The sequence below is a fragment of the Euprymna scolopes genome, chromosome 14, assembly GCF_053919585.1.
Source record: "Euprymna scolopes isolate OS-2025 chromosome 14, ASM5391958v1, whole genome shotgun sequence".
Taxonomy (NCBI): domain Eukaryota; kingdom Metazoa; phylum Mollusca; class Cephalopoda; order Sepiida; family Sepiolidae; genus Euprymna; species Euprymna scolopes.
The window spans coordinates 673,652-700,516 of NC_136495.1; the positions used below are offsets into that span (position 1 = coordinate 673,652).

The 26,865-nt window shown below is 32.3% G+C and overlaps 2 protein-coding genes across 4 annotated transcripts in view; one reads left to right on the forward strand and one right to left on the reverse strand.

Moving 5' to 3' along the window:
- Positions 1-26,865, reverse strand: part of LOC145292838 (thyrotropin-releasing hormone receptor-like) — a 504,617-nt gene that overhangs the window by 92,903 nt on the left and 384,849 nt on the right. The window lies entirely within an intron of this gene.
- The window catches only part of LOC145292837 (uncharacterized), a 212,113-nt gene continuing 190,798 nt past the window's right edge, over positions 5,551-26,865 (forward strand). Inside the window, exon 1 of one of the 3 annotated variants that reach the window (XM_080138883.1) lies at positions 5,551-6,377. In XM_080138883.1, the coding sequence (XP_079995009.1) occupies positions 6,302-6,377 (76 nt within the window). In that variant the 5' untranslated portion in view covers positions 5,551-6,301. The remainder of the gene's footprint in view (positions 6,378-26,865) is intronic. The other 2 variants (XM_080138882.1, XM_080138881.1) reach the window with 2 other exon arrangements.

Below are 26,865 nucleotides of genomic sequence, written 5' to 3' on the forward strand. Positions count from 1 at the left end.
TTACTTAAGGGGGCGGTTCATTAGGAATTTGTTAACATTGAAATTGAACACATCCAAGTTGTAGTCCGGTGGGAAGCAGGCAGACGGAACAGAGTTCCACAGGCGTGCAGTTCTAAGAAAGAAGCTTTGTTCATGGAATCCACGTTTTGATCTAGGCACAGATAAAGAGTGGGGGAAATTTTTCACAGTGGATTCAGCTAGACGGGTGTTTTTCGCGAAAGATTGGCGAGGGGGGGACCAGAGATTGGAGTTCAGATGAGTACCTGCCATGAAAATAACGATAAAACAAGGATAGGCTCGCAACGTCTCTTCTGTGGGAGAGAGGTTGCAGGGTAGAGAAAAGGGCATCCCCCACTAAGCCACGAAGTCTATTTTGTACTCTGTCAAGGCAGGAAAGGCTGTTTTTTTGCAGCTCCTGCCCAGATATGGCAACAGTATTCCATCCTTGGACGTACTTGGCTTTTATATAGATAGAGAATTGCATCAGTAGTGAGATATCTTCTGGAGCGGTAGAAGTATCCCACCATCTTTCCAGCCCCCTTGGCAACAGACTTGATGTGCGTGTTCCATTTCAGATCAGGAGTAAAGGTCAAACCCAGAAGCTTGTCAAAACACGGCATAAAAAACATGGCATATCAACCCTTTTCGGGTTATTTAATGCCGAATCCAAAGATTTTGAAGAAAAAATTTTTAATAGAATATATTTGTTGTTTTCAAGTCGGTTTCTATTAAACCCATAGATGGAACACTAACAGGTACTACCACTCCGGGTCAGAGTGGACCTGGGAGCAATGGTAATTAAAAGGTGGCTTCACACTCCCCAAAGCCCACAAGCTGGGGCCTCACTACTGGATATAGTTTAAGGTCATATCCAGGACCCCCATTGAGGGACTTTTATCCTCTGCAGGGGGGCAGTCGGTGTATTCTAATGCCCCACCGACAGGGCCCAAACAATCAGAATCAGCGCAAATTCTGATATTATTATTATTTTGTCTTTACATACACAATAACTGTTGTCCAAGGGTTATAGTGCATTTTTTTCTATTACACCCTTCGCTTCTAGTCGTTTTGGCTTCTTATTAATGATTTGTACTGACGTATAGGGTACTGATTTTTAGTAAAAAAAACAAAAAAACTGACATTACATTTTCTTTTAATGCGAACTTTGCCTAGCTTTTAATCAAAACCCAAACCTCTCTGGATGCATTTTTAGGAATTTTTCTTTTAACTCATTTTAAAGCTCGTGTGAATGTATCATAGTATCATCCATTTTATTGCAGAAATTATTTAAAGTATGTTAAGTTGGTAGAATTTTGTCCATCAAATTTGTTCCCAATATATTCTTTGAATTTTGCATGATAAAACTTTTACTTTTTGCCGTTTCCATAGAGTAAAACATTTAAGTAAGTTTTTCTCATGAATTTAAATCTATTATCGGTGCAATATATTTTAGTTAATTCATTTTGGTCATTTTATTTGTTTCCAATCCTCAGCATTATCTATGATTAAATTCAACAACGTACCTACCTGGAATTTTATTTTTAATTATTGATATATGATGATTGCTAAATCTTTGCAGATGATTGACATTCTGCCCAACAAAAACCCAACCACAATCCCATAACCCAGTTTATCTTACATGACTACGAAGGTGGCTCTTCAAACCAGCAGCCGACTTACATGGCCTAAAGGAAAGATGACACGTAAAATCAAGTATCTGGCCTGGGTCAACTAGACCACTGTGGTATGGTGTCTCTATGGACAAACATATGCCTCCTCAGTCCTGCGACACACCACACAGGTTGTCTCATCAGGTTGCGGAGGCAAGGGTACATAAGGGTGTCTTTCGTGTGACTTCGTGGGGTTCACATAACAATAACGAGATAAGAAGTATTCAAATTATTCACAGTTGGGAAATATATAAGACGTGTGTTTAAAGTAAGTTTGCTGATAATTAATCAAGAAACAAAAACGCATCGACGATTTATAGTGTTATTTACAACTGTTTCAACGCAGCAAAACTGAAAAATAGAAAATAAATAACGATCGATCCACAAATAAATTTTGGACTCAAATTGTGTTCATAGTAAGTTACAACCAACGGATAAATACAGTTTAAATTGATCAAACACTAAACATCAGGCGAAAAGTATTTAACCTCCGTATTTTGGGATACCGGAAGTGTTTTAATAAGTAATTATTTTCAAAATGAAAGAACATATTGGTAGCGAATGTTATATAGAATCATTGGTGCATTTGAGTAAGAAATCCTTTCAAAGCGCCACAAATAAAATTAAATTTGGTTATTTTATCAACACAATGCATTATATCACAAGTTTATATTACGATGGTGGGAGTTGAAATTTAGGTACTGTCCAGTGAAGGTTAGCTTTTGGTATGCATAAACCACCGATAAGAAATTCACAAACACAGTGCATTATGTCAGAACTTTATCTTAACAATTGTAAAGCTACATGAGTATCACTTCGAATTTCTTTCGCACCTATCTTATCATCCAAATGTGACCCAGTCGACAACTGCCCCTTTTCAAAGTTTCATAAGATTATCCACGGAAAAAAGATACATTTTTAATAAAGAAGCAATATCGGAAATTGAATATTATAATACCAAAGAGAAATCGTTCAACAAGTAGACATTGATTCACTCTAGGAGATTACTATATTGATGAACCAATTTGAACTCAGTTAAAAAGTAGTTGTTCTATTAGTTATACTCGTGACTTATTTTTAGTATATTATTTTATTGAAAACACACTTATACACCTTCATATGATTCAATTAACCAATACGTCTGTGAAACAGTATTATGAATTATTAACTTGTTTTACTTATTTATAAATAACAACGCAACGCCAACCACTGTCAGAGACACTTATCTACATAAATTATCCCATCTAAATAGTCTATATACTTCTAAAAATCTTAAATACATTTATTTAATTATAAAATGCCTAGTTTGTGTATATGTTTAAGATTCACTCCTAAACCTTTTATCTGATCATTTGAATTTTGTAGCCCGCATTGTAGGTTCTGTTTAGTGTAATTTTGTTTTATGGAAAGGAATTAAACAGTAAAAGCATTTGTAAAAATGCAAATGCTCTTTTATTCTTACCAATTTATAACAATATGTACGTATTAAGACATTTCTTTCGACTATTTTAAAGAGGGGTGTAAGGGGCAAAATATGAGCACCTATTTGAAATTAAAATATTCCAGGCTTACATTAACTTCGATCTGTATGTTATAAGATATAAATTGAGTAATATTCCTTGAATTTTAATTTCTTTATAGATACTATGTCCTTTGCATTAAACTTTAGATAGTTTTTATAATAAAACTCATGCAATATATCTTGTTCAAATCTGGTGGAGTCTAGGCTGATAGTACGATTATATCTGGCTTTTTTGGTACTTAATTTTGCCCGAGTATTTTTCAAGTTAACTTAATAATCTTCCCTCAAAAATAAAAAATAAGTCAGTCTACGTAATCTAAATATATTTGTTTAAAGAACTGGGTTTTCATAAACATTTAACTTAAAATACTTAATAAAGTATTGTTAGCACAATCGATGTAGATACAATAAAAATCACTTTACCCAAATTTCCAATTGATTTCGCATAAAAGTTTTACCACTCTAAAAGACGACACCTACACATATTAATAATATTAGTAAGCGATGTATTCACGTATATTACAATCATGATTACTTCTGATGACGACGACACTAACACAGCTACAAGCAAAATTAGTCACAACTCTACATAAACCAATACATATCGACTAAATATAACTTCAAATCCAGAGACTGAAACTTATTGTAGGCCAATGCTATAAGAAGAAACAACAAAAAAAAGATAATATAGAATCCAACATTTGCAGAGGAGCTTAATACGAATTATTAAGGATTAGTATTCAGGTTCTACTTTCTCTCAGAAACTACTGATCCAATCTGGCTACACTTTTGTATACACCCTTGTTATGATTAGATGCAGCGAACCAAGTTTTATGATATTCGTTCGATGCACAGTTAGGGATTAATAAATATTAGTAGATAATTATTTAATGCGAAAATGAGCAAAAATTAAACTTTATTCAATGATCAATTTGGCATAATGCACACATTATAGGTCAAGGGACAATAAATTTTGCCAGATAAAAGTATAGTGTATAGATATACATATACATGCACACACACATACACACACACACACACATATATATATATACATATATGCATTATGTATATAACTTTTCCGTATGTTTGACCACAGCTAACCTTGCCAATGATACGTAATAACCCTTTGTATTTGGAAAAATATGTCTCCAATTAACTTCAACATCATATTACATTGAAGCACAGGTAAGAAATCCTATAAATGAATATACACTTATCTTGTCCACAATTAATAAAAACATAGACGTAATACTTTAATACGCATATTTATTTTGATATAAATTTTTTGTTGAGCTTTTAACGGCTTGGATTATAAAGACGGCGATGACGAATTCAAATCTAAACGCTTCTTAGTTACGCACTATTAACTTTGGGACAAGGATGTACTCAGACTTTCCTAACACATATATGAAAAAAAAAAGCAAAAAACAAAAACAAACCAAAAAAACTAAGTTGTGTTCGACTAACGATTGTCAATACTAATAGTTTCTGATGAATGGCATCGCATTGTGTTAGCACACCAACTGTACCCGAATTCTAATGACATTTTCATGAATCACCGTGATAAGTGAGATGCGCCCAGATCTTGATAAACGGATAGATTTACTGATACAAGTTGCCTTCAATAAGTTTCCAGACTTTTTTCGTATAGCATATTTTATTGATAGTATACACATGAAATGCTAGTTTCCTTTGAAATCATCTCCTCTGACTGCAATGCACTTGTATTCTTCCAACAATTCTGAAAGACCCCATGGAGGTTCTCTTGTAGGAGCATATCAATGACCCTCATCACGGTCTCTTTCATCTCCTCAATTGTCTCATAATGACAACCTCTAAATTTTTACTTGAGCAAAAGTAACAAGGAGCAAGGTCTAGACTATCTGGAGAGCGAGAAACTGTCTCGATGTCCATCTTGGTCAAATTGTCTTTGACAAGTATGGAAATGTGGATTGATGCATTCACGCCCCCCCTTTGCATCTTAAGTTTCCCGCAAATAATTGTGTGTACAATGTTCTGAGACTGACATCAAACGATGCACTTATTATCTCTATAGACACACGACGTTACTTATTCATTAAATTCTTCATTTGGTTAATCAACTCTGGTGTTCTGACGCCCTTATTGCACCCACACTTCTCACCATCTCTCACAGATTGCCTGTTATCTGTTATGACACCCAAAAACTGATGCTCAATTCATGCAGGATCGTCCAAAAGCAGTCTGAAGCATTCCATACGTTTCTATCCATGCCATTTCCAAGTTTTATTGCATATAGTTCTTCTAAAGTGTTCTCGCATCCAGATTGCATTTTTGGAATTCACCAGCTGTGACAATAAGGCTTTAATAGGATGTATTCCAATTTCTACTGTACCTGTTCATTTTAACCTAAAATCATAAAAATTGGTCAGTCATCTAACAAGATGTTTAGCAATAACATACTGAATTATCAAGAGTCTACGACAATATTAAATGCCTGTAAAAAAGTCTGGAAACTTACGTACAGTATCGTGTATGTACGATTGCTTAACCATAGGAATGCTTATATACAGTTGTCTATCGTTTCAACTGAATTTCGTAGAAATTTAAATACATTATTCTAGAATAATTAGACACAATTTTTAGATTAACCTTTCTTGTGTACTCATATATGAGAAAAAAACAGCTGTTTTTATGCAAAGCGATGTCCTCCTAGAACTTCTTTCACATACAATACACAATAATTTTTATAGAGTTCAAGGAATGAACTTTCTACAAAACTAATACAACTACTACATGAAATGCCGCTTCTATGCGCTGACTATTTACGTGGACGTCTTACAAGAGGTTCAAAACTATTAATGCTTCTCTAGCATATATTTGTATTTTAACTGCTTGTAAAACGACAAAAAACATTTTTAAACATATAATTGTAATAATATTAATAATCAAAAATTAATATTATTTTTACTGCAATAACTGTAACGATAAAAATAACACCAATTATGTTATTAGAAGCAGTTCCTTGATCAAGTGAACAAAACTAGTTTTACTGCAAATTCTTTAAGCTTGTGTATACATTCAGACTGAGCCGGTCTTATATAGATTGGAGTTTTGAATAAGAAGGATGTTTTCAACAACTATAAACAACTTGGGATTTGTATTAACTTTTATTTGCTTTGGAATAATCGCTGCCATAAACGGTGAGTACGTAATTGTCCTCATATGTTTGTCAATTATTATCTGTTATATTTTTATGTGGCTAAAGAGAAAGAAAAGTTCGGAACCTATGAAAAAAAAAAAAATGAAAAGAAAAAAAGAAAAAAGAAAAAAAGAAAAAAAAAAGAATGCTGAGCGTGAGAATAGTTGGAGGTCCTGATGCGAAATAAACATAGGTGAATTATAGGATTGGCTAATGAAAGTTTCACGTAGGTGAAAGTGTTAAGAAAATACGACAGGGGTGATTGCCTTCAGGTAAGGGTGTGGGTATGTTGTTTAGTTGATGCCTGGCGATGATAATTGATTGAGAAAAAGTTTAGTAATCCCGTGGGGTCAAAGAGTATTGGAACATGTGAGATTACACGAAATATTTAAAAACAGACAAAAATAAACTCGTTAGATGGATTTTAATTAAATTTAAACTGGGTTAATACAAATGACATTTTACCGAACACTTTACAGGAAAATGTAATAGACTATATACGAATGCGTAGCTATCTATACGTGCACACACACACACACACACACACACACACACACACACACACACACACACACACACACACACACACACACACACACACACACACACACACACACACACACACACACACACACCCGCAAGCACACACGCGCGCACAGACAAACACGCACATATGTACATATATATGTACAGGCACACACATGTAATTATATATATATATATATATATATATATATATATGTATGCATGTTTGTGTGTGTGTATGTGTATGGGCGATGGTGTGTACAATGTATCATTGTCGCTATAAGCAAGTGGAAATTAAATACACATAAAAATGACCACATCACATATATGCATATGACATAAAAATGAACACATCACATATATGTATATGGGATAATTCAATAACATTTAAACAGGATGAATACACCTGACATTTTATTGAACAATGTAAAATAAATATTAAATATACTATATAAAAATATCCATGTTTTTCTCTGTGCATACACTCATATGTGTGAATATATATATATATATATATATATATATATATATATATATATCTCTTATTTGTAATTCTGCATACACCCCCCACATATATCCTTCTCTCTCTCTCTCTCTCTCTCTCTCTCTCTCTCTACATATATATATATATATATATATATATATATATATATATATATATAAACACTTTGTGTGTGGGTGTTAGTTCGTTCCGTATGAACTCCTAAACGGTGGAACCGGCAGTATTTGAAATTTTACACAAATTTTCTTTATGTGTCTGGGTGCGCTCTTAAATATGTTTGGTGTGCCTGTGATAAGTATCGAAAATAGACAATCGAAAAAATCCGATTAAAGAAGGAAGTTCGATTTTGACAAAAGTTAACACTTTTTATATAGCCTGACGTCACAAGTGTATTTACGAAGCTTTATAACTGGAAAAGCAGATTGAACTGGCGTAAAAAAAAAATAATAGTAAGTTCTTTGATAAGACTGGGGCGCGTTCGAAATGAATGTTTCTATTTAGATTACAACTGAACCATGGTACTTGACATTTGCATTTTAAACTCTAATTCAAGCCACTGTGTAAAAGCAATTCTATAAAAGCCACAATAGGTTGTCTACAGTGCAACGTAGACGTTTATGTACTGTGGACAAAGTCACTGCAGGGAGGTAAATGAAGCTTCACCCCGGTGTACCGAGATGTCCCCTCTTAGTGTCGGCACTTAATTGATTTGATTGAAAAATAGTTGATTACATTTAGTGACACTAAAATTATTGAAAGTGCCGACCATTCGTTGATCTTCATTCAATTCCAGGAAACGCGAAGTCTTTTTTTTTTTAACTTACGCTCAGCCATAAGACATATCGCCACTTGCAAGTAAGGGATTACAATTAACAAAGTGTTGGTTTACATTACATTTAAACTTCTACTTGTCAGTACAGTCAGGGAAAGCGGTAGCGGGAAAGGAATTCCAAAGTATAGCTGTTCGAGGGAACAAACTACTAGAGTAAAAAGCTCTCTGGTATTAAGGGACTTTACTAGTGAAGGGTGTGATTTAGTTGCTAAGCGGATTTGTCAGGGATATGTACGTCGAGGGGGCACAATTGCAACGAGTTCATCAGATCACATTCCATTAAAATATTTGTAAAACAGACACATAAATGAAACATTGCGGCGACACACGCGCACACACACACGCACACACACACACACACACACACACACACACACACACACACACACACACACACACACACACACACACATATATATATGTATATATAATTTACATAAACATATAACATTTATATGAATGTAAATTTATATATATTTATATGCACACACACACACACACACACATATATATATATGTATATATATATATATATATATATATATATATATATATATATATATTCAGCCCAAGATGCCACAATGCTAAACTAATATTTTGACAGAGAGATAAGAATATGTTGGACTATTGTAAATTTTAAATTTTAATGAGAAAATTATTCTATTGCAAAAAAACTCTCAGAAATTGTTTTGGTATTGTCAACAATATACGGACTATATATCTATATTTACGTATGTACATGTGTTTGTGTGTTTATATCCAACGCAGCAAAACTCACAAACGAAATATGCGTGTATACCTATTTATGCATATTGGTTCGTGTGTGCGTGGAATGATTGTTGAATGAAAGTAAAGAAATCGTATATCATAAAAATGATTGTAGAAAATTTGAATACAAGTTTTGGATATTACAATTGTATATATATTTGTTTGAAGATATGTTTTCTTTTTCAATTACATTTCACTGTTTATTTATTCTAAGTTATGAAGCTCAATGTAATTACAGAGCAGATAACAAATAAATAACAAAAGTCTATATTCCAAATTTCAGGATGCTGATTATCTTACAATTTATTTTTTTAAGTACGTTGACATGCATAATTTCAAAATTTTTCATTCATTAATCGATATAATAATTAAATAAATGATTTTGCGTTACTAAGAATTGTGCATGTTTACGTACTTAAAGGAATAAATTGTAAGATGATCCCCATTTTTAAATTTGTAATATAGATCTTTGTCATTTATTTGTTACACACACACACACACACACACACACACACACACACACACACACACACACACACACACACACATATATATATGCAAAATTTTATTAATATTGCCTTCATACTTCTTTGTTTACAATAAAATATGTTTTATTAGTATATGAAAATTGCCTCACTTTTATAATTTTTCATTTATTTTCTTAATATATAACACAAACTATATATATATATATATATATATATATATATATATATATATATATACATATATATATATATGTATATATGATGTAAATAAATCAACATTTATTTTTGTAATCATACACCATTATTGCTCAAAATACAGATTAATTGTTCGTTATTTTGTAATTATGTTACGTTTGAGAGGTTACTATGTTAAATATTCTTCTTAGACGTAAATTTGCTAATAACTCAAAAAGGATCCATATTATACTATTGGTCGCTTTTATGTACTCTCACTGTATCTTGTGAACCAGCTCTAGTCTCGCTCTATATTAGTATATAGTTTTAGCTTTCGTAACACGTTTTCGTTCGTTCGTTTCTCTTTATTTCTTTCCGTCATTTTCTGTACATTTATATTTAATGAAAATGAACAAACAAAAGTTGAAATAATTCATTACAAATACAATTTCTGGCCCAAAACCGATTAAATAATTTTTACCAAATCTCAAACCCACTTATATCAAATCTCGAGTCTGTAGACTGAAAGTTGACAGAATAGTTTGGTAGGGAAATGGACATACACAGATACACACACAGACAATTTTACTTTTATAGATATACAGATAGACTAGCATTTCAGCCCGGCGTTGCCCGGATGTTTGGATGTGTATGTTGAGCAAAAAAAAAAAAAAAGGTGGTAGTAGGAAGGCAGGCTCGAACCCGTACCACGAAGGCGGAAAAGAACGGGGGAAACCCCTGGCGTCTTTGCTGTTACGACTACTGCCAAACCGGGAGTGACTTATGCTTAAACTAAGACTAGACAATCGAAAGGAGAGGATAACTTTCAAAAATATCGGCGAAAAAAAAAACATACATACATATTTTATATATTGGTAACTAAAAATTTTCGACCCAAACCGATAAAAAAAGCCTGCCCTATCTCTGAATACCCTTTATGTAAAATTTCAAATATTTAGACAAAAAATTGACTGAGTAATTTGATAGAGACCGCAGAGGTCAATTTTTTAAAAACTTTGACCCCTATTATGACCCCTTGACATTTATTGTTTTGAACTCAAATCAAGTTAATAAGTTAGATCCATGTCCAAGGAATCTATATCTAAAATTTCAAGTGTTTAGACCAAAAATTGTCGGAGGAGTTTGGTAGAGTTCTCAAAGGTCAAATCGTTGAACTTTGACCCCTTAACAGCCAAATTTCTGGCCGAAAACCGATCACAAGAGATTTTCCCAAATCTCAATACTCTGTACATAAAATTTCGAGTCTGTAGACTTAAAATTGACAGAGTTATTGCGCAGGGAAATGTACACAGACACACAGACACAGACACAGATATGTTCACTTTTATAGATATATAGATAGATAGATATAAACATATCATAAAAGATATGTTGGTAAAAGAGAAAACACATGCGAAGCCTTAACTTTAGAAATTCAATTGCCAAATAGTAATCAGTTTTTCGTCACAGTCTTCTAATGGTTGAATTATTAGTACTCAGTTCGGGTGATACTAAAAAAGCAATTACATATTTTAGATTTTTGCAGGGACATCTCTGATGGAATAAGAGTAATCTATGACGATGTATTAAATAAAAGGGCGCCGTTCGAAATTTTCTAGAGATTCCCAAATTCGACAGAATGATTCTTGAGTTCGATAAGGTACACTCTGGAAAGATAAGATATTACCTCAACAGAAACATCATTATAATAACATCCAAGACCTGTACTTCGAATAATCCAAATTATCATCTCCTTTGTATTTTAATAAAATCTGTTTCTAGCGTGTGGCTCTTTTTGGGTTTACATCAGACAAATAAAATAAAAAATACTCCCCGTCATTTTTGTACAAGCTGAATCACATATCTACACAAATACATGATATGAACAGTGTTTTGTTGTTAAGTTTGACAGAAAAAAAGAAACGTTGATGTAGTAACTACATTACTATTTAAACGATGTTAAAATATAAGTGTATACATGTATACATTTATAGCTATTCTAAAAATTTAAAGCGTTGATGAAATAAAATATGTGAGGAGAAACTAATGAATCCAAAACTGATATGAACTATTCGTTTGGGAACTACATTGTATATTAGGATGACATGCAGCCTCTGCGAAGAGGCATGGTGTGAGATTAGAGAAAAATTACTTAATACCGGTAGCGAACACATAATGTATGTTTTCTTCAACCTCATAAAATATCTAAACGGATAAAGTGAATTCCAATGCATGTGTTCATATTTTTCTTTCTAAAATCTTCAACACAAGTAATGAGGAGAGATAAATAAGGTGGTGTCCGGAATGCGGCATATATTTCTGAAGGGTTATATTCTCATATTTAATCACATGTAGAGGATCATCATCATCATCATCATCATCATCATCGGCGGCGGCGGCGGCCCTGCTTTTTTTAACAGCGTCGACAACCACGGCTCTCCAAATTGAAGAGCTATTATAATCTCGGGAAGACAAGTAAAGACTGTAGCTCCCCGTTGCTTTTCGTCTTGATTCAGAGGTGCATCTCCCCTAGTGAGTTAAACGCGCCTTCAGATACAAACCTGAAAATTTCTACCACTAGTCACCCATATGGTATTGAACAGAGGATGCTGCATACCAAACATCTGATTGTTTTCACCTTTCTATTTTACCTTTGGTAATAACTTACTGGTTAAACTATTCTTCTGAAACCGGAAGCATTATCCAAATTTACATCATATTTTAAACTATTTATACTTTCATCGCTAAAGATAAACTTTGAAATAATCTAGGCAGGCACTGTCTTATCCTGCCTTGACAGGGTTCAAAATAGACTTCATAGCCTAGTAGGAGATGCCCTTTTCTCTTTCCTGCAACCTCATTGCTACAGAAGAAATCTTGCGAGCCTGTCTCTATTCGATCTTTATTTTCATGGCAAATGCTCGTCTGAGCTCCAATCTATGGTCTCCCCTTGTCAAACGTTCACGAAAAACACTCGTCTAACTTAAACCACTATCATTAATTTTCCCTACTCTTTATCTGTGCCTAACTCTAAATGTAGATTCCATGAATAGAGCTTCCTTCTTAGAACCGCACGTCTGCAGAACTTTCTCCCGTTTCCCTGCTTCCAGCTGACTACAATTTGGTCGTCTTCAAGCCCAACGTGAACAAGTTCTTAATGAACCGTCCCCTTAAGTAATCCGATTTACCAAATTTCCACAACTAACGATTACTAAGATATTGTCCCATTGACTACTGTACACACATTAACCCTTATCCTCAAGGACATCCGAGCCTTGTAAAATAGTACTTATTGAAGAATTTCCTTAAAAAATGCATATACTGCTAATATTAGATGTAGTGACACAAATGCGTACACTTATATGTATAAATATTAATACATATGCTACTAAGATTTGCTGTATAGACATTAAATGTCGCACTGGGGAGTGTCTTAATTGGTGAAGAATTTATCAGTCTGACTATTAAACATAAATATTCTTCTACGTAAATTAGTCATTGCTGACGAAACGTGGGGATGCTATCCCCGTGAATATAACAAAGAGGTCTATTCAACATGCTCGAGTTCGATAGTAATATTCCAAAGTTCAACAAGACACATCTTAGGAAGGTCGGAGGTTATATCGACCGAAAAGTGAGTAGAATACTCAATATGAGTACCAGAGTCCCAAGAATCAAAATAATACGCATGGTTTTGTTAGCATTGGAAAGTCGTAATAATATGCAATTCACTTTTAGAAGGTGTAAATAATGTTTTATGGGGAGCATGTAACATGTGACAAAGGACTGTACGAAAAAAGTAGATTTAGATGAAAAAAGATTGAAGCATAGAGAAAGATAGGATAACTATATTAGAGTGTTCAGTTTAATAGTGACGCTACGACACACATAGACGTTTCTTGAAAGAAAAGGGTTATATATTTATAGGTTATATAAACCTACCTTTATATACACACATACCGTTATTTGCAACAAAAATAACTGGCTTTACCTACTGGGTAAGGGTGCATGATTTTCAGACACATTTGGAGGATTTTTTAAATAATCTAAAGAAGTTAAACCATTAAAATGTAATCAATAGAATATATAAATGGTGACAACTGTGTTATCTAAAGCTTTGAGTTTGGAAATTGTTTTTTTTTTGGTATTTGTTCACATTTTGAAAACCATCATCATTATTGGTTTTTGAACGATGAATGAATCGCATTAAAATCGGAGAATAGATATTGTTAGTGATACATCCTTCAATGATCACTTTAATAATTTTACGAAGTGAAACACAGAAAATTCTTTAAATCAACAATGTTGACAGTAAAAACAGTTCTAAAATCCAGTATACTTAATTAAAGCAATACGCACTCTTCACTCGATATAATAAAAACACCTTAATTTGATTGTAAAAGGATGGAAATGTGCTTCAGTATCGACGATCAATAATGTTATACGCCGTTTTAGGATTTAATAAATATCAAAATCAGATCAAAATAAATTTTAATATAATTTTTAATGTTTCCTATATACCTATATCTACCATTGTTTAAAAAGAAACATTGTGTGTGCATCTCTGGGCCGATTTTTACAAGAATATTTTGCATAGGCACGGTCGAAATAAACATTTCTTTTTAAAACACAATTGCACAATGATATTTGACTTTTGTACGTTTAAAATTAATTCAAGGAATTATGTAAACAAAATTTTCATAAAATCAACAGCTTGTTCCTTAATAGGACAGGGAAGCGTTCGAAATGAATGTTTCTGTTTTATGCACAATTGAACCATGATATTTGACTTTTGCGTTATAAACTTTTAATAAAGGCATTATTCATATAAAATTTCATAAAAATAACACTATATTATCTACGGTGCAATGTATTTTACATTGTATTGTGGATTAACTCACTGCGGGAGAAGGGACGTGTGAATCCTCCCGCCGGTACACTGTGAGGGTCCAGGCAATCATCTATTAATTCAAAACGGTCGATTTCACCGATTGCAATAACAATAAAACTATGGGAGTGTGAAACATTCGTTGATCATCATTCAATCCTGGACAGCGTAGGGTCTAGCTGTTAGTATATATATATATATATATATATATATATATATATATATATATATATATATATATACTAGCTGTACCCGGCCACGTGTTGCTGTGGCTCAGTTTGTTAAAATGGAACACATGTGAAAGTAGAGAAAAGTTTGATTCTTTTTTTCAAGAGAATGTACAAATTATTTATTTTTTTAACAGATGTTAAGAAAATAAACAGAAAAATACTTCCATCATTAATTATGCAAAAAAATAAATAAAATGTTGATTCAGTGTTTCAATATGCTTATAAATTACGATAAAACTTGCTGAGTATGCACTGTTTTACGGTTGTTGTAAAAATGGAACGGAAACTTAAATTTCGCTTCGTTTTAATCTTTCTTAATTTTTTAATTGTGCCCCTCTTCAAACGAATATAATCAAAACAGTAACATTCAACAATTGTACTTTATGTATATAAAACACAAAATATTTATTAAAAAAAAAATTAAAAAAAAAAGTTAATAACGAAAGGGAAATAATTCCATTTTTAAACGAAAAAGTCAGTTTGGTATATCTTTTTGTTATTTTTTACATAAGTCCAGCTTATCATTCACATTGGAAATGTCGCCATTTATAGGTTGTCGGGTACATTTACAATGAATAAACACTCCAATCTAGTAGATGTATCAGAATTTTTGTAGGGATTTTTTACACCCCTATCACGAAACTGCGAATAAAATATAAAAATCTCGTAATTTCTCTTTTAAAAGTGGGTTGTTTATTTTCTTTATGGATTATACTTCCAAAATAAACAATTAAAGTTGTTTTAAAAGTAATAGAAATATTTTTTTTTATTTTTTAAAAAACAGTAATGAATTTTACGAACTCAATATTTTTCAATTTTTAAACTTTAAAAATCTATCAAAATTTTTCTATTGAATCTATTTTTACGAGATTTTCAGGGTCAATGCGAAATTTTATGCTCTTTCCAATAAACCGAATATAATATTTTAGACAAACGTTTTTTTTTAATTCACGCCCCCCCATTTTCAAGTGTCTAGTAAAAAGTAAATAATTAATTTACACACCAAAGTTTTATATATCACAAATTGAAGAGAAAAGGTCAATAAGTAATATATTCAAATTTAAAACAAAAAAGTAGTGTTTTTTAGAAATTTACCTGTAAAGTTCGAAGTTTAAAACCTGTTTTATTAAACCACGTTGTTTGTTTTTTTCTTTTGTTTTTTTTTATCAAACCTTGGTCCTTGCTCCTTTAATTGAAAAAAAATTAGGGCTTGAATTACATTTTTCGAGTAGTTATAAGCTTGGAAAGACAGGGGTAGAATAATTCACGCCTCCCATTTTGATATGTCTATTAAAAAGTAAATAATTTATTCACCAAAGTGTTATATATCACAAATTGAAGAGAAAAGGTCAATAAATAATATATTCAAATTTAAAACAAAAAAAGTAGTTATTTTTAGAAATTTACCTGTAAAGTCCGAAGTTAAAACCTTTCTTTTTTAAAAACATGTTTTTTTTTGTTTTTTTTTAAATGAAACCTTGGTCCTTGCTCCTTTAATTGGAAAAAAATTAGGGCTTGAGTTACATTTTTCGAGGAGTTATAAGCTTGGAAAGACGGGGTGGAATTATTCACTATTTTTCACGAAATTTCTTACACACCTACCAATCTACCCATGTTAAAAACGGCTTTCAGAATAGACACCCTTAACCTTGCCAGAATACCAGAAAAGCTATAAAGTTGACGTGTCGAATGTGAACGATGAGTTGGACGTAATGTAAAAATGTACCGAATTTAAAAGGGAACGAAATTCAAATTTCCGTTCTATTTTTACAACCGTAAAGCAGAGCATTCTATGCAAATTTTACCTAACTTACTGTATTAATGCTATTTTTTTTAAGCAAGAAAAAAAGGTAAATATCCAGATACGCTACTACAGAACACCGACCACTCTAATTTGTTTTTTTTTCAGGTAATTGAGGTCGCTGATAACGAATCTGATAGTCAAACTTGGGGCAAATTTACCGTTTGCATGGTATTTACCCCTGAACCCACGAACTTCTTTCCACCATTTTGCAGCTTCCGTTTATGCTACGCGCATGCACGCTGTAGCATAAACGATGGCTTCACCAAGCAAACTACGTTGGGGGGGGAGGGGATTTTTTTTCCCAGGACATAGAATTTTCTAATTTTTAAAAATACATTATAGCGCTTTTTGGGTGGAAAATTTAAAATTAGCTGAAAAAGAAATGAAATAAGAAAAGGAAAGCACACCAAGTTGGAGTAGGGGGGGTTAATTTATCTGTTTTTTGTTTTTACCTGGAACATAGAATTTTCAAATTTTCCGTAAGTAACGCACCGACATTTACCAATTAGAACACTATTTAACATTTTACGAAGATTTTACCTTGTACATTGGGGGCGCGAGCGGGGGGGGCGGATGTGATGTTGGGGCGCGCGCGCCCCCAACATCACATCCCCCCTCCCAAAACAAATCAAATTAGAGTGGTCGGTGTTCTGTAGTAGCGTATCTGGATATTTACCAAAAAAAAATATTTAGGTTTGGCTATAAATTCCTAAACTCATTTCACCCTAAATAATTTAGGTGACTGAAATAGGAATCTAATTGAATCTTTAATTTCCTGAATAGTATGCGAGAATTCATTTTTCTTCGGGTTATATCGAATTCATTAATACGGACTTTAGGGGCTTTTTTTCGTAATCTTACTGTAAAAATTATGTTTTATTGTTACAAATTACGATGCTTTAAAAAAAAGCAAAAATAAATTCTTGCGTTTTTTATTTACTACTGAAAACCATAACTTTAGTAAAGGTATTTTTTGTTTAAACAAAATAAAAGATTTTCACTAAGAGTTAAGTAAAAATAATTAGTTCACTATATTCTGCGATAATTATTTGAAAAATACTGCAATTTTCATTAAAATCCGTTAATTTCCTGATTTTTGGTGGATTTTTAAGTAAAGGGAGGAGTCAAAATGTGTATACACTTTGAGCGTCGGCATTCATTTTGCGACCACGTGTGGTTAATTTAAATTAAATTTCAATCACATGGTTACATTATCAATAATCATTATATACTCATAATAATAGCCTTTTGGTCAAGATCAAAGTGTAGTATCTTTCTTCAGATGCTGCACTTCATTTTCTTGTTCTCTTTCGGTGGAGGAGAAATCCTTCACGACTGAGACAATTTTTATTTTTGTACCTTTTCTCCACGTTAAAAAACGACCCTGGTGTCTAACTCTGTCCCGTGGGGAGGCATAGTAAATAGGTACATTATCAATAATCATGTAATTAAACCCATTGAAAATTTACCGATATTGTAAACACATTCTGTTTACATTAAGCCTGTAGTGTTTTTTTTAGTGATGCAATGTTGTCAACTGAGATTAAAAAAAAAAAAAAACGCGAGATCAGGAGAATCCTACAATAAAAAAAATTATAAATATAGTATATTCAATATATAAAATGTTCCGTGTTTTCTCACTATATGTTTCTGGAATTATATTGAAGCGGTTAGCTCCCCAGAAGGCTTACATATTTTATCAGCTAGTTTTGCCTGTTTTTTTTTCAGAGAGGGTATTTTTTTTGCAGGAAACAAATCATAAACTCAAACTTTTTATAATAAAAGTTAAATTGAAATATACTGCAAATTAAATATCACAATAATGGTGCAACATATTTTGAAATTAGAAAAATAAAAAAACAAAAAACTTTGTTTTAGCATAGCAACCGACAAACCTTTTTTTTTGACCTTATATAATAAAGAAAAGATGTGTAAATTAAAAAATTTGGAAGATAAACAAATGAATTATGTTTTTTTTGTTTTTTTTTTACTTATCGAGTTAACAGAAAATGAAATCTTTCGTCAATTCGTGGCTGTGAAATGAATCGAACCGGAAGTTCAGTTTTATCAACAGAACAGATTCGCAGTAACGGTTAAAAATATATTTATTTTATTTAATATTTTAACAATTCGTGAGGTAAATTTATTTTAATAACATAAAAACATACTTCGACTCTAAAGATGGGTTGTCTGAAAATTTCAAATAAATTGGTAACGTAGAAATATGGTTTTATTCTTTTGTAACGAACCAAATTGATATTTATATATATATATAGATATGCTAGATGGACACCCGGAGGGTAAAGTTATCTCTGATTGATGTTTACTTTAAAATATGAAAACGAAAAAAATATTTGCAGCTATTTTAAATGGTTTCATCTTTTTTTATCGTATATTGAACTCATTAATAAGAAAAATCAAATAAAATGGTGAGGTATACTCAGACTTGAACAAAGAAACCTGATCACCACAACAAGTATAAGGAGACAGATAAATTAGAGGTCAAATTACCCTTGCCCTATATATATATATATATATATATATATATTTTTTTTTTCAAAACTTATCGCACACACACACACACACACACACATATATATAACTTGGTGAGTTAGAAGAAGAGAATAAATTCAATTCTATAAGAGGAGACTTATCGGCATAATACAAAGTTCAACAAATTGCTTTAAAGCTTATATAGGAGACACTCTAGAGTTAAACAATTAATATGAACGCTTAAGAGTTTAATAGATTGTTTCGATATACCTTCATCGTTGTTGAAATAATAACATACAATCATTGAAATTTTAAAGTAGCCTTTAAAATATTATTGAGATAATTCTTAAAACTATATTATAATTATTCCTGCGTATATTTGTAGACAGTATTTTATTGGTGGTTATAATTTAAAGTAAAAAACCCATTAAGCCAGAGAAAATCAGATTTATATCTGCTATATATTTCATGTATATACTTATAAAATATTATAAAGTATTCTATGTATATAATAAAATGATATCGATTCGTTTTCTGCTAAATTCAGAAATTATAAGCAAATAACTAAAACTTCATCTGCATATCGTTTTTAATCAACACACTCCACACTTTATACAACGTGTTTCAAGAAAATATTTTTGCATTTTATTTGTTGCAAAAATTATTACATTTATTCAGAATTTATTACTTTCCCCAAATCTCCCTTGAAATAGCGAGTAGACACAATTTTCCCTCCCTATTAAAATCTAATAACTTATCAACACTTAAACATCGGATCAATATTTTACATAACTAAACCAATTACAACGCTAAATTATTATTATTGCTATATTTTATAATTCCAGTACTAAAATTTAATACTGGCTGCGTGATAATTATAAGTTTTGTAATATGGCATTCATTTCAAACGAACGCATATTCGACGCTTTCATATAACAAGCAATCAAGTTAATAAGTAAATATTTAGAATTTCTATTTCTCTTAATTATTTTATAAACACTTCTATGAAATACAAAAAAAAAATCATTTAATTATGCTATTCGCGCGTGGCGTAATTTATACTCCCGCAAAAAATACTGTCATTCTTTTGTAAAACCAATAACAAATCCATCATAAGGATTCTGTACTAAATCGTACTTTATGAAATAAAACAATGAAACAATATACATAATTAACAAAAACGACTTTATTACAACTATACATAACTTATTTATTACTTTTTTTAGGAGTTTATAATATTACATCTAATCTAAATATCTTTTGGCTTTTAATTTACTCGCGATCAACGTGAAAATTTCCGCGTCTTAGTTTTAATTTCCTTCTTTTATCTTCCATACCTCTTTTATAATATAACAATCAATCCAAACAAAATTAAATTACTTAATTTTAGAGATGTCTCTTATACGGACGGGGGTGGGGGACATAATATTAAAAACAAATCCTTTCAACGTTAGCATTTATAAACATCAAATGTAAATACATGTTTATTTGTATTCCTTATGAGAGAATATACAATTTTATCTAAGTTTACTTCATTCATTGATTTTTCTTCTTTGAACAAAATAAACAACACAAACGATCAGCAAAAACAATGACCAGTTCTGATAAGTTCCTATTTAAGTCATGTAAATTATTTACATTAAAATGTTTATCAAAAGTATCACGAAAAAAATTATCTTTGTTTAATACACTGTTTTCGCAACAAAAATATTAAAACTTCCAGGAGAAGCTGTTAATATCTTTTACAGATAAGAATGTAAAACTGTTTTAATATTTACAATATTTTTAAATACAAATATTACTGTCGGTAGTTCTACTCCATTTTTAAAAATCCAACAATAATCATTAATCAGTAGCGTTTATGTTTTCAGAGACAATGAATTATCACTTTCATTTTTACAACACCAGTACATATGGCTAAAACAAATAATATTCCATCACAGCCATATTTATAAACCACCGGTTTCGTTTGTAATATTGAAAAAAAAAATCGGTTATGTTCCTTGTAACAATCACATGTTATGATTAATAAATCTACTAGCCGGAGTGCCCAGCGTTGCCCGGATATTTGGAGGTGTGTAAAAAAAAAGTAGTAGTAGTAGTAGTAGCCAGGAAGGCAGACAGGCAGCCAGGCAGGCTCGAACCCGTAACGCAAAGGAGGAAAATAACCGTGAAAAAAATGTGATGTCTTTGCTGTTGCGCCCATTGCTAAACCAGAAATTACGAATCTTTTAATTAAGGCTAGTCAATCGAAAAGAGGGGATGACTTTCAAAAATATTGGCGTAAAAAGCGACTCCTCCTATACAAAAAGTACCCAGTTGAGGGCGGAAGAATTAATGTTTTTAGCCAAATTTTCGATAAGGGTTGAGCTTCAAGACGATATCAATATCGTGAAAATCCTTCGCCTCTGTCGAAAGTTTTTGCGATACATACACACACATAATACATACATACATGCATACATACATACATACATACATACATACATATATTTAAACAGACAGGTGAGATTTATATTATAGGTATTTCTTCTTTTATCAACAAAACGTATTTTAAAACTCTGAACCGATTTATTATAACTTAAGTTTCAGGTTTAGTTTTGCAAAATACGGTTTAATTCGGTTAACCTAAGTACTAACAAAAACTCACCTAAGATGACCCCCGCCTCGCACAAATATCTAAAATATTTCATATAATAATTTCGGGTTCAGTTAATGAATTATGTTCTGCAAGTTTTTTTTTTTACGTATGTATTATATATTTAAGTGTACCGATAAATATCAAATTGCTTTTCATAATTCGTTTTATTTTAGTTTGAAAATATTTGTTGTACTCTACAGAATTTGAATAAAACCGTCTTCTAACTTTACTCTAAATTAATCCTAACCTAAAATTTATGTTTGCTTTCTGTAAATTCGGTTTAGTTTGTTTAAAATTAAATAAACGCATACAAAACTACCAAAAAAACAATGATTCTCCACTCCAACACATAGATTTTTATGGGTATTTTTCAAAGTTAAATAATGTTTCTATATTCGCTCCAAAATACCAGAAAACGGGCCATAATACTATAATACATTGCCTATATGTATATATATATATATATATATATATATATATATATATATATTTATTTATTTATTTATATATATATATATTCTCTCTCTCTCTATATATATATACATACATATATATATCTATATGTATGTATGTTTGTATGTATGAGTGTATGAGTGTGTTTGTGTGTATTAGCCAGCGTGTATATTTATATGTACATATGTTCTAGTTTTCGATTCTATACCTGTCTAAACGATCACTATCTAACATAATACCTTGCTAGAATGTTACTATTCAAATTGATTTTCGATTACTTTCAACTTTATCACCGCTGACCATAAACGTGTTCGTTTAAACATATTCAGCAGCAACGAACCACTGTCGTTTTGACCGATCATTATAAGCGGCTTTCAAAACTTGTAACTTGCTTAAAAGGTTTCTCATAAGCGTTCCATGTCATTTTACGTCATTCTCTTTGCAGTCTGCAGCTATAAATGAATGGGAAATACATTTTGTAGTACTTTATACTTCAGTATTTATAAATTAGAAATTAATTTTTTATTTGTGTTCATACTTTTTAAAATTCTCTTTCTTATGTAACAACATCGCTGCACTTCATGGGTTTATACGCCATTTTCTCTTTGATATAATATTAAAAAATAATTGACACATCCGTTAATATGTTCACATGTTGGCATTTAAAACTCTTTTATTATCTCATGACATCTTCCTACATTTATTAATTAATTTTCCAGAGCTAAATATTGAAAATCACATTTTGTTACAGAATTTTTCCAATAACTTAAATAAACATAATATGCGCTTTCTGTTTTATAAAATGTTTATATCTATGAAATTTGATATCAGTCGTGTTTGTACAATTTTCTGAAAAAATTGTTTTCACTTAAAATGTTCACATGTTGTGAAGGAGATCGCAACCAAAATATCAAGTATACGGTATCGATTTTACGCCCCCCATCCTGATTAAAAAAAATATATATATACATAGGAAATCAAGAATATGCATCTATTTTTTATATAATAAAATATAAGTGAAGAAATTTGTATATTAAGTACGCAACGCCCTTTTGTCTACCTGTCAAAATGTCTTTATATTTCTTTTCATGATTCTATTTACCGAGATTTGTCTCTCTAATAGAAGATTAACCGATTTTGCCCAGTACTAAACATAACGTTAAATTCCTTTAAAAAAATGAAAAAAAAAAAAAAACGGAAAGGTGCATGCGATTATTATGTTTTTGCTAAACAGTTTACTTCTTTAAAGTAAAAAATATATTCGAACTAAGATCGAAATCAAAACCTAAAGCCTGTAAGTCAAATACGGTTGCCATTAGGTCAACTTTACATGATAGTTAAAAAGTGTTTTCAACCCTATTTATTCTTACCATAATGTGAACGATTTGCGCATGGGCAGTACTGAAACAATTGATAAACAGCTAAAAATCCGATAACATCCAAATACCAATTTGTCTAAATTCGACCCATTAACAGCCGTTTTCTAGGATGAAACCAATTAAAAAGTTTTCGTCATGTCTGAATAACCTATATACTAAATTTTAAGTCTGTAGATAAGTTGAGTCTATAGATTGAGAAGTATCCTCACATATTCTCATATATATATATATATACATATATATACATATATATATAATAAAAAGGAACAAATCTCTTTAAAAAAACATATTATGGAGTATACGAAAACTAGGAATGTATCGTACATATCGTTTGTATGCGAACACGATGTAACATAATTCTGTCTCATATTGCCTATTAAAGGAGGTAATTACAATTCACTAATGGTTTTCTAAAATTAAATTAATCTATTTATAAAAGTTATGTTATCTCTGAACGTATATACCATTCACTGGACAAAGCGGGGGAGGGCAGAGCGGTAGCTCTAGATATATCTAAGGCTTTTGACAGGGTATGGCACAAGGGTCTCCTCAGTAAATTATTATTATTAACGTATATCATCATAGCTCAGTTGAGAAGATACCTATTTGAAAATAAAGTTTTCTGTTAAAAAAACTCTCCTTATAACTAGTATTTATATAATTTTATCTCACTGAAATTAAGCCTCTGCAAGGACTTGTTTAGACGATATGTAAGTGATGGGGTTGACAAAGAACTGCATATATCAAAGTTTTATTTTATGTCTCAGAATAAACAGGTCAAATTGATCATTAAAATAATTATTATAAAGCAAAGTGAAATTCATTATAAAACGAATGAACACACCATGGCAAAAAACCCTAGATGAAGACCTTCAGTCTGTAATGGAATGAGGACAAAAATGAATGGTAACATTTAATGCTGCCAAAACTAAGCTTGTTTCCTTTAATAATTACAATAAACCTTCTCAAGCACCAATAGCTATTGCTAATGATATATTAGCTGAAAGTACTTTATTCAAACTCTGCGGCTTTACGTTCACAGGTAACATGAGTTGGAACAGAAACTTCTGATTGACAAACACTATGGATTTAGACATGCCCGCTCCACAGCTGACATCCTCACTGTAATCTCTGAACGTATATACCATTCACTGGACAAAGCAGGGAAGGGCAGAGCGGTAGCTCTAGATATATCTAAGGCTTTTGACAGGGTATGGCACAAGGGTCTCCTCAGTAAAATTAAATCACACGGTATCACTGGTAGAATACTTAATATAATTAGGTCCTTCTTAGATAAGAGAAAAATCCAGGTTGTCCTCGACGGTCGTACGTCTAAACAGTGGGATATAAATGCGGGAGTGCCTCAGCGGTCTATCCTTGGACCTCTATTGTTCCTAATATTTATTAATGACCTCCCCGACAAAATTGCCTCTGAGATGGGTATATATGCTGATGACACTACACTCAATAACAGGCATGACAGGAAAACAAATGTAATCATATCTAAAGAAATGGCAAAAACACTAGAGGATGACCTCCAATCTATAGTGGAATGGGGACATAAATGGATGGTCACATTCAATGCTGCCTAGACTAAACTGGTTTCCTTCAATAATTACAAGAAACGTTCTCTGCCACCAATAGCAATGGCCAGTGACTCCATGTCCGAGACTACATCTTTCAAACTGCTTGGCCTAACGTTCACAGGAAACATGAGCTGGAACAATTATATTGAAAACATTGCCAGGGCCGCTGCTAAAAAGGTAGGCTCTCTCTACCGTGCTAGAAAACTACTGACACCTGAAAGTATCCTGTACCTCTACAAGGCCACCATTCGCCATTTTTTTGGAGTATTGTTGTCACATTTGGGCTGGTGCATCTATTAGTCTCTCGCTCCCAGACAAGGTTAAAAAAAGAGTCGCCAATCTGATAGGCCCTGAACTGGCATCTAAGCTTCAGCCTCTGTCCCATCGACGAAACGTTGCATCCCTCTGCCTGTTCTACAAGTACTTTAACGGTGAATGCTCTGACGAACTGCAGACACTTGTGCCCCCACGACGTAGACACCCTCGACAAACCCGACGGGCAGCTAAATCCCACCCCCACACAGTAGAGATCCCTAGATGCAAAATATCTTTCTACTCCAGTAGTTTCTTCCCAAGAACCGCTAGACTCTGGAATTCCATTACAAGTTCCTGCTTCCCCAACTGTACTGACATGCAGAAGTTCAAGTGCAACGTGAACCGACATCTTGCTGCCCAAATCCCAACATAGCTGCTCAGTAGTTGCTGTCCCTGATACTAGCCCCTACACCAAAGTGGCAATGCGCCTTGTTTGGGGTGAAAAAGTGTAAAAAAAAAGGTACATCGAGAGCATTGTCGCGGCTGCTACGTGGCAGGCAGGCTCTCTCTACAGTGGTAGAAAGTTACGCCTTTAAGTAACCTGTACCTCTGCAAGGCCACTATTCGCTCATTTATAGAGTATTGTTGTCACATTTGGGTTGCTGCTATTAGTCTCTCCCTCTTGGACAGGATTCAAAAGAGAGTCGCCAACCGAATAGGTCCCGAACTGTCAGTTAGGCTTTACAAGTATTTTAATGGTGGATGTTCCGACGTGGATAAGCCCGCGACGTAAATCCCCCGACAAACCTAACAAGCAGCAAAAATTCCACCATTACAGAGTAGAGATCCTTATATGTCAGAAACCCTTCTATTCTAATAGTTTCGTACTCAGAATTGCTAGACTTTTGAATTCCCTTCCGGGTTTCTGCTTCCCCAACTGTACTAACATGAAGAAGTTCGAATAAACAGACATCTTGCTGCTCAACTTTCTACATAGTTGCCCTAGAATCATATCCCAGATAGTTGCACCCTACATCAAAGTGACACTGTGCCTTGTTTGGCATGAAAATGCAATAAATAGATTTGAGTACGGCCAAACATTACCTATCCATGATTTGTCCTAAAATAGCGAAAAAGTGTATAAAAAACTATGAAGCAACAAGGAAGAAAAATTGTAAAATATTTTCGCTAAGCATTTTAAGAATATAGGAACTCCGTGTACAAATCAACAATATTTTATTGACCAAAGAAAACTCGGAAGTATCGGTGTCATCGACGGCTTAATTCAAAATAATTATTTTCAAAGATCAAACTCGCGAAACTCATGCTGCAGCCAGGGTTGTCTATTTACTAATATGTCATATGGTGTGGTCTATTATAGTTTACATCTTACCAGGGCAATCTTGTCTGGTCTACTTTTTTACACTTGGCGGATAAGATTGATATTTTCCAAAATAATATTACTAAAACT